The sequence below is a fragment of the Hordeum vulgare genome, chromosome 5H (assembly GCF_904849725.1).
Source record: "Hordeum vulgare subsp. vulgare chromosome 5H, MorexV3_pseudomolecules_assembly, whole genome shotgun sequence".
NCBI classification, from domain to species: Eukaryota; Viridiplantae; Streptophyta; class Magnoliopsida; order Poales; family Poaceae; genus Hordeum; species Hordeum vulgare.
The window spans coordinates 17713386-17722953 of record NC_058522.1 but is presented as its reverse complement, the minus strand read 5'-3'; the positions used below and the strand labels follow the sequence as shown (position 1 = coordinate 17722953).

At 45.5% G+C, this 9568-nt stretch overlaps 2 protein-coding genes across 2 annotated transcripts; both read right to left on the bottom strand.

Annotated features, from left to right (window-relative positions):
- Positions 1–3014: 3014 nt before the first annotated feature.
- On the bottom strand, positions 3015–5297 carry LOC123451991 (50S ribosomal protein HLP, mitochondrial-like). Its single transcript, XM_045128562.1, has 4 exons — positions 5190–5297; positions 5013–5071; positions 4310–4413; positions 3015–3693 (listed from the first exon to the last, which is right to left on the bottom strand). The coding sequence occupies exons 2-4, from the start codon at positions 5044–5046 to the stop codon at positions 3319–3321; spliced, it is 513 nt and encodes a 170-aa protein (XP_044984497.1). The 5' UTR covers positions 5047–5071; positions 5190–5297; the 3' UTR covers positions 3015–3318.
- Positions 5298–6467: 1170 nt separating this feature from the next.
- On the bottom strand, positions 6468–8513 carry LOC123451992 (probable ribosome biogenesis protein RLP24). The gene is made up of 5 exons (XM_045128563.1): positions 8413–8513; positions 8182–8308; positions 7130–7243; positions 6902–7038; positions 6468–6822 (listed from the first exon to the last, which is right to left on the bottom strand). Exons 2-5 carry the CDS (start codon positions 8260–8262, stop codon positions 6666–6668), a joined length of 489 nt encoding a protein of 162 aa, XP_044984498.1. The 5' UTR covers positions 8263–8308; positions 8413–8513; the 3' UTR covers positions 6468–6665.
- Between the last annotated feature and the right edge of the window lie 1055 nt (positions 8514–9568).

Genomic DNA, 9568 nt, shown 5'->3' with positions numbered 1-9568 from the left:
GGTATTGACACGTAAAAATTAACAATCTTGATACCAATCTGCTTTCAATGCCTCAATTGTGGTACCTCCATGCAATTTACTCCGGCAAAACAGAGGAATGGTACACATAGAAAATATGCAACCATAATTGTCTAGTTAACAAGAATAGAGAAACATAAATTTTGAAAACATAAGTGCTTAGTTCATAGTAACCGAAAAACACTAGAATCATAATAAGTATGATCAAGTTAAAATCCACATGCAAAGTATAATTAAGATGTTATAACGTTTACGTCAATAAAGACCTCATTCACGTTCTTGTGTAGGAAATCTAAAAGGAGGTCAGATGAGTTGTAAAAAAAATGTGTTTTTCCTTTCATACTAAGATCAAAGAAATTTCTTTCTACTTTTTAATCCCCCCCATTCCTGTAAATTATATAGATGAATAGTCTTGCCAAAAGAAACTTTTCTATTTCTGCATGTTCCCCCCATTTCCCCTATGAACGAAAGAAACATTTGAGTTTTTCAGTAGCCATCTCGCTTTATTCAACGACTAGTATTCAACAACAAATGTTTGCTACCCTACCCGTTGCTCATATCATAAATCATTGTCACGACAACTCCAAAGATATGCTTGACATAACACGATTGAGGATTCTATTTGACTAAAGAAGCATGGCAAGAGAAACCCTTAGCCAGAACAGCATATATCTGACAAGATCGATACAATAACAACATCAATAGCAACAATAACAATGATGGAAGCATCACAATCAATGAATGGCCTACGGATGGTTGCCAATGCTATAACTAGCTAAGCTAGGTCCATATGCCCGCAAAGAAGGTGGCGACGCGACGGGCAGATTGGGCGACGAAGGTGGCACAGATCTCCGCAGGGTCATCGACGCACCCCTGCCATGAGCATGCCTGCGCTAGCACATGCCCGCGCCCATGCCCGCCGCTAATGCGATGCCAAAGGCGCACCAGGCAGCACCCCTCGCCCTCGCGCGCGCCGCCACCACTGCCACCCACCACCACTGCCGACTGTAGGTACGCCGAGGCTGCGTGCTTCAGTAGCTGGTTCCGAATGCCGATGTTGGATGCATCGAACTCGTGGATGTTGTCATTGTTGCACTCCCTCCAGCTCCCCGCACGGAAGGCACAACCGCCACCGCCATGGTTCTCCCCGCCGCCGCCGCCGCCACCACCGCTTCCTTCCAACATCATGTCGCGTAGACTTGTGTACTCGATCCCACTCCCCGGGCTCCCACCGCTACTGCTCCGGCTAGTTGGCTTCGACCGCCCTCCCGAACGCGGCGTCCATACCTCCGCATCCATAGCATCAAATTGCTCACCGCCGCCCCCAATCGAATTCCTGTCTTGCTTACCCACAAGATTGTGTAGCCATCAATGAGGAGAGAGCATAAACGAGAGGAGAGAAACGAGTTGAATACTCCAACGGATACCCTTAGTTATAGGAAGGAAAAGCCTAACCCTGACCAACCAAACTTGGCAAAAAACTCTCTAATATTCTGCATGCCTCCCTCCCAAAATCTTTCAATGCGGTTAAGGTGCAAAGGGAGGATCTAATATCTTCTAAAATTGGGTTCCAAAAATATCTTCCGCATGATCAGGAAGGCAATGATATGACATATCATGTAAATGCATGAACTTAGCACTGTGTGGCCAGAAAATTACAGGCATCACATCATGATTATCCAGGTAAAAGAGAGAAAATAAGGAAAATATTTTCTCCATTCCAACAAAGCATTCAGATTAAATGCGATATAAATTTTGATTTTGTCAAGGTATATATTCTCTGATTAGAGTGCATCCTTTGAGTAACAAATTACAAAAGCAAAGGGGGGAATACATTTAACACAAAAGGCAAGCAAAACTTCTTCGGAGCAATCTTGGAAACAACCCAATATGATTGTTCCGTTTCACGGAAATCACAGCGAGGTAGCTAAGCATCATGATGTCTCACACAATGTGCTCAGCCGACGCAAAGATCTTCGGATGCTTCTTTGTCTTGAGCTCATAGGGAACTGGGCCAAAGAGACGAGTGCTTGTCGGATCGCCTTTGCTGTTTATGGTGACTATAGCATTGTCATTGGACTTGACTCAGTTTCTCAAAACAGAGTTTCGCCCTACTGTATAAATAGTGCCATAGGCCAAAGGATTGGAAGGTGTTGGGGATATCCTCATGGGAGTTGATCAAATAAAAAGACACAACAAAACATGTTTAGCATGCTAATAAGTACCAGAGGTGCACCTGGATGCCTCCAGCAAGCCGTCTACAAGAAGCACAGGAGAGGTCGGACCACCGCAAGACGCAATCAAGGCCGCCGACAGCCAACAAGGAACATGCTCCACCGGGAAGAAACCACTCGACTCTGCCGAACCAACACCACCATATTGTCACCGGAGAGGACCCTCTGCCCTTCCTCAGGCGAGACCACGAGACACTAATGCCTCAATTACCTGAGCATCACATTGCAGCATGGAAAGGCAAATAAGACCAATAGATTAACAGCAACACATATTTGAATGGAATTAGGCGCGCATAAGGTTTTCAACTAGATACAGGCTTCCAAGGTATCATAATCCATCTGGTCATGGTCCTATTAATAATCTACAAAGATGAGTTAATAAGGCAAACAGCAGAATGTCAACCAATCAAGATTCAACCAGAGTCACGCTTATTTTATTTTATTTTTGCCAAGGTTACAGATGATACAGTTATGTATCGAATCACAGCTGCACATTAGTGTCTCACACCTTCTAGTTCACCAGGAAAGACGATAGACACCGAACGACGCGACGGCTGAAAAATGTGAGAAATTAAGACCTAATATCTGCTAAAATTGGATTCAAAAGATATATGGTGAAAACGGGAAGCATACGAGGTATGTGTTCAAAATGGAAGTCTGTCCTCCTCATGTTCCTTCCAGGAATGCAATATGATAGGATACCATGTAAGTGTACTCAATCAACAAGCAGAAAATTACATGCAGCACATGATGACCCAGGTAAAACAGAGCAAATAAGGAACATATTTTCGCCGTTCCAGCGAAACATTCAGATTAAATGTGCTACAAAACTTGATCAGCGGGTGGCTTCCTATAGTTTGATTGGTTCACATTCAGCTGCACACTAAGCAAATGAAAGGTGGAATAACCAGCAGGGGCCTCCTATAGTTTTGGGGTACATTCTTCCAAACACAAATTACCAAACGAAAGGTGGAATAACCAGCACGGGCGACCAAAACATCCCTGGAGCAAAGTTAACCCCATTCCCCGGAAATAAAAGCAAGATATGACTAAGCAGGGTAAGGTCTTAAACTATGTGCTCAGCCAACGCCAAGATCTTGAGATGCTTCTTCTTCCTGAGCTCGTGGGGAACAGGACCAAAGACGCGAGTGCCAATCAGCTCGCCTTTGTTGTTCACGATGACTATAGCGTTGTCATCGAACTGGACCTCGCTGCCGTCACTGCGCCCTTTCTTCATAGCAGCACGGACAACCACACCGTAGACCACATCACCTTTCTTGACCTTGCCACGAGGTTGCGCTTCCTTCACAGAACCAATTATCATGTCCCCGAGCCTCGCTCCTTTCTTCCCCCTCAAGGACTGTATGCACATGACCCGCTTGGCTCCAGAGTTGTCTACCACCTTGAGGTTGGTTCTCATCTGGATGAATGTCCTGATTTGCTGAAACCAGAACGAGGACACATGTTACTAGTTCACCTCTTGGAAAACATGCACGCTTAGAGCAAGAAGCATTTCAAGAGAACTACATACTCTAGCAATAATACCGATTGCTTTAGCACCACACAGGAGGTCACACAGTCCTCTTTTTTTCAGAAAGTAATTCACTTAAATCCCTATGATGATGGTTCTGAGAAAACCAAAAATAATAAGAAAAATGCGCATGAAGACCGAAGAGTAGATAAAATAATGCCTCGTAAATGGAACCATGAAACACGGAGTTCGGTACGTCACAGGAATCTAGTTTGTAATTCTTATGGCATTGCCGGCATCTACAGAACGACAAAAATCTTGACAGCAACTATAAACACACAAGCTCTTCAACTACATCAAGCAAACGGCGTCACAATTAAATACCAAGCTGGGCCATGTATGTCATCAGGGGGCATACAGTAGACACTTTGGAACTTTCGAGTCCCTAACACACTATAAGAAGCTGATGAATCTCTCACAGGAATATTTCCTTAATTTCCTGACTAATGGCAAATATTGGAAGACAAGAAGTTTGAGGACATGTTGAGGTGAACGAAACATTTACGCTTGAACAAAGCAGTAATACCTGGCTGATAGCATCACAGTGAGATGGTCTTGTCACAGTTTGAGCAGACGAATTGATACCCCCATACAGATTGTTTCCGACGCCTCCCATCAACGTACGCCCAACTACATGGATACATGATGTAAATCAATTACCTGAGCATCACATTGCAGAATGGTGACAATTTTTTTTTAACAGCAAGGCATATTTGAGAGGAATCAGAGGTGCATAAGGTTTCGACTAGATACAGGCTTCCAAGATAGTATCCTTTTCTTACAGCGAGTAAATCGACCGCATCCTTAGGAACCACCGAACCAGCTATTCTAGTTCCGTAAGCGAATTAATCGATAGGAACTAGGAAACCAATCATAATCCACCTGGTCACGATCCTATCCCTACAAAGGTTGGTTAACCAGGCAAACAAACAATGCGAAGCGATTAAGGTTCAACTGCAGTCATGATTTTTGTCCAAGGTTAAGAACTTGGCATTGTCATGGATCAGAGCTGCACATTAGCATTCTTGACCTTTAGCTGATTCATTCATCAGGCAAGGCGATAGACACAGGGGGTTCCAATTTCAACATGCCAGCGGGTGAAACACCCATGCCTCATAATGAACTGGTGATTCTGTTTTACTACTTACTGCTACCTCTCGAGCAGGACCTATCCATACATGGGAGGAAAAGTGTGATGCGAGTGAGTGAGAGAGAAAAATTGTGTATACCTGAGGAGCACTTTGACCTCAGGAACGCCGCCATCTCCTGCAGCCACCCGAAGAACCTCCTGCAGAAGAGAGATCCCGGGGCGGGGTTAGCGCCGACGCCGCGGCCGCGCGCAAGAAAGCAAGAAGAAGGCGAACCCTACGGAGCCCTGAGAGATCCTTGGAGCCGGACCAACCTACCTCGTCGAACGAACTGGAACTATCGGGGTCCAGGGAGGCGGGGTACAGCGTCCCGGCGGCGTCGATGAAGAGAGAGGGGTGAAGGGAATGAACTCAGCGGAGACGGGCGGCGGCGCCGGTGGGGGACAGGGGAATACACGTAGGGTAACCCGGGCTCCTGCGGCCCAGGCCCATCGTCCTGGGCCTTGGCATTGAGGCCCACCAATGAATGGCCTCATCAACACCCTCAATACAAATTCCCCTAAGAACTACTATTAAGAAAATCCTCAAAAGGAAAAAATGGCAGTGTGTGCTTCAAGTACCACAGTAATATTTCCAGCTGCCACTTGTCTCCTTTGTTGCTTTCTTTTTTTGAGCTGCTCCTCTGTTGCTTTCTTTATGTGATTATTATTAGAGACTGTGTTTGCATCATCATGACCATTAAAACAAGTTTACAATCATCTGCCTTATGTAAACAGTTTGGTAAAATGGAAACGCTTCTAATCACTCAACGGGGTCGCAGCTCCTGCGTCCGCCACCTTCCCTGCACGCCACGTGCCCTTGGGCGACCACCACCACCTAGATTTGCAACTGGCCCGTTGTTGTAATCTTATATTCTGTTGAAAAAAAAATCTGCAACAATATCTCTATTGCAAAAGTTCTGCAACATCAACTCTGTTTCAAACCTTTGAGCGCAACATCATCAACGGCTGGTGAGGCATGAAGACAAGTCACAAACTTACAACAATGCAGAAAGTGATTAAGATAGAAAGGCAAGTGCAGCCATGAAGGAAGATGAGAAATGGGAACTGAAGTGACCAGGTCATTGGGTTAGCAACCAGGAAACCAAGCAAGATTTTGTACCAGGGGCTGATGATATTTCTGAAACAGAGCAAGAGGAGAGATAACCTAACGATAACATCAACCTCCAAACAGAACTGAACAAAATGTAGGACATGGCCTCCGAATATTGAATATCAACTCCAATGCTTACACACAGGTGTGCAACTTAAGGAATGGTTTCAAGGTTTAAGGAATAGAAAGAAAATCTCAAGACGCAAACAAGACAGAGACTGGTGGGTTTAAGATAACTCTCAAATACACTTGATCACTGTCAACTCTACAATGTGTTTTGACAGTGAGAAAGTGAACCAAGATTTTAAACCACCGTCTAGAGAAAGCCAGGGTATGCTCAAAACCACAAGCTGATGATTCTTCTGCATCATACCGAAAGTACAGAGCACATGCTACTAAACAAAGATGAACACACGATAACAGTGACCGGACACACGATAACAGTGACCGGTTAATTTCACGATTCTATTAAGCGGTAGGAGAGCAAATCTGACCATCGGCCACACGATAACAGCACATGCATAACTTGCTCATGGTAAGTAGAAAACAAATGTTCACTGTCGTCTACATTCTGATGAAACACAAAGTACTTGATATAGGACGGATCACATGCTCGCACACACACAAAACTGTTTGATTCCATTACTCTTCCATAAGATTCTCTTCGGTCTTGAGCTGGGAAACTAGAACCTTCTGCTTGGCTACATAATTCTCGGTCTCCTTCTTGGGAACCATGCCAATATCCTGCTCCAGCTCCTTAGCATCGCTCTTCCGCACCATGCTCTTACCACTCTTCTGTCTGTTAGGAGAATAAACAGTGCGTGTTAAAGGAAGAAACCATTCCCAGATTAAAAAAAAATCAAGGTACAGCAACCGACCTCTCTGTAATGTGTTTCTTCTGCCGTTCATGTCTGATCTTTGTGATAAGCGGGATGGCCTTGAGAGTCTGCTCGGTGACGTTACGGTCGTAGCGCTCCGGCCTGTTCCTCTTCCTCTCAAACTCAAACGTGGAATCCTGGTAGGCTCAAACAATGATTCGATTATGACCCCACACATCAACTATCTACTCGCTACTGGCAGGACATAGAAGACAGCAAGCTCATTACCTGTGTCATGTCCTTTCCACGCAGGCGTCTGTACGCCTTGGTCCACTTAACCTTGCGAGGGTTCCTCTTCATCTTGAAGTTCTTGTGGCATTTTGATCGGCAGAAGCGGAAGACCTAACAAAAAGCAGATGTAAGACCTGCTTACATGCTGTGCCGTCAACCAAATCCAGACAGAGGCAGAAGTGAAGCTACAAAAGCTACTAGCAAGGCAGGAACGGCACAAGAATTGTTGTATCTTCAGCTTTTCATAAGGCTACAGGTCTCCAGCCAGACCCAAATACAAGCAGAGATGAAGCTAAACAGTTTATATTTACTAATTGAATCCCATAAGGATTGTATCTCCGAATTTCTTCACAGACGATGCAAGACATAGTGATAACAGAAACGAAGTAACCATAGCTGTTCACCACCAGGTTGTTAATACGACAACAAAGGCCTAACAAAGAGGATGGAAGACCTGGTCACATGCCATGCCACTAACCAAATCCATATACTGGCATAAGTGAAGCTACACAAGCTACTTCCAAGGCAGGAACCCCGCAAGAATCATTGCATCTTCAACTTTTTGTAAGGCTACAGGTGCCCAGCCAAATCCAAATACAAGCACAAGTGAAAGTAAACAGATAATCCATGAACCAAATCACATGAGAATTGCTCTATCTCCGCTTCTTTTTTCATGAGGTGCGCTTTCTTTCTCCCATGTTAAATCGATTCTCTCTGGAAATCTTCGTAAGGCTACTACAGGCGTGACAAAAAATACAAAGCAGAGGTGAAGCTAAACACATTATTAATAAATCGGATCTCATAAAAATCCCCCTACTTTCACATTCTCATGCCGTGCATTTTCTCCTAGGTTAATCCTCTCTGAGGATTTTCAGATGCTATGCAACAGATAATAACAGAAACCAAATATTGCTCGGCACCAGGAACTTGATACGAGGGATTTCCATGGCGTCCAAACATGTATAATCCGATACCACAACCGCATGGACGGACGGCACCACAGGCAGAGGCTGTTGACATGTGAGAAACATATACAGACAGATGGATACCTTGGCGTCGTTGCGGACGAACTGGATGCCGTGGCCGGGGTAGACGGTGGAGGAGCAGAACCAGCACTTCTCCAACCTCATGGCGCCAACTCCTCGGTGACCCCGACGTCGCGCACGGCGGCGGCGGCTGGTTGACCGACGGACGCGCAAAACGAACACCGCCCGCGGGTCAGAAGGAGGGTGAAGCGGACTCCAACCGATAGTAGAACGGAAGGAGGGGGAGAGGCAAACCTTAGGACGGCTGCGGGCGGGGGGACTCGCCGGCTGCGATGCGGGGCGGCGGCGGCCGCCGAGGAGGGGAGGAGGGAGGCGAGACGGGGCGGAAGGGGAGGAAGGGTTTGGTTGCGGTCGGCGGCTGGGGTTCTTCTAGTGAGGGGGCGGCCGTCCGATCGGGACGGACGGACAGGATCGTATGGAGGAGACGGGCCGGGCAAGACGCCGTGGTTGGGGGGAGCGGGCCTGGCTGAACCGGTGTGCATCTCGGCTCGGTCGGACCACCGGTTTGTTTGCCGGTTCATAAACTTTATTTTCTACTGGGAACAAGTTCCCTACCGCCGATTAAAAATTTACTCCCTTCGTTTCATAATATAATGCGTTCATGTTTTTAAAGACTTAAGTTTGATCATAAATTTAATCAACGTGAGCGACGGCGATGGAAGCAAAAATTATACTAACTATGTACCATAATGTATCATATATTATGGTATGGAGGGAATACCATTGGATTCATATTTGAAATAATTTTCCAGTGGTATAATTTTTGCTTTCGCTGTAGTTGCTCACGTTGGTTAAATTTATGATCAAATGTAAATCTTAAAAAATACGGACACATTGTATTGCGGAATGGAGGGAGTATATAATTTCAACAACTAAGCGATGATAGACAGAGTGATGGATGATGATTTCATTGAAGGCTTTCTGCATGGTGGACAAGGACGATGGCTCCATCACCCATAGATGCTAGAATGATCGCAATATATTCCGAATAAGAGGAGCGGAGCAAGGAAAAAAAGGCTCACGTCGCCTACATCTTAAAGCCTATGCAACTCCTATCGACCGGTCGACTACATCTTAAAGCCTACGCAACTCCTATCGACCGGTTGATAGATGAAGCGCATGCTTTCGTATTGTCAGAATGCATGCGCGTGTCTCTGTCATGGCCTTGGGAGGGACTCTTGGCTCGTAAACTAATGCTGACACGTGGCGGTTGTGCTCGTCCCCGTAGGACCGTTGAGCTCTCTTCCTGTTTGGCATAATTGCCATGGCGATTGGTAGACGAGGTCAGTGATGTAAAACTATCCGACTAAGTATTCTTCACTGTTGTAAATTAATTTCTGATACCTTTCATGCCTACATAAATTTACATAAATATTTCACACACTTCCTA

Excerpts from the sequence above, each read along its gene's own strand:
- LOC123451992 (XM_045128563.1), bottom strand. The coding sequence starts at position 8,262 with ATGAGGTTGGAGAAGTGCTGGTTCTGCTCCTCCACCGTCTACCCCGGC. Across the intron at positions 7,039-7,129 it reads GTGGAAAGGACATGACACAG|GATTCCACGTTTGAGTTTGA; the intron begins GTAATGAGCTTG and ends TGAGCCTACCAG. Across the intron at positions 6,823-6,901 it reads AAGAAACACATTACAGAGAG|ACAGAAGAGTGGTAAGAGCA; the intron begins GTCGGTTGCTGT and ends TTCTCCTAACAG.
- LOC123451991 (XM_045128562.1), bottom strand. The coding sequence starts at position 5,046 with ATGGCGGCGTTCCTGAGGTCAAAGTGCTCCTCAG. Across the intron at positions 4,414-5,012 it reads GAGGTCAAAGTGCTCCTCAG|TTGGGCGTACGTTGATGGGA; the intron begins GTATACACAATT and ends GTATCCATGTAG. Across the intron at positions 3,694-4,309 it reads ACTGTGATGCTATCAGCCAG|CAAATCAGGACATTCATCCA; the intron begins GTATTACTGCTT and ends TTCTGGTTTCAG.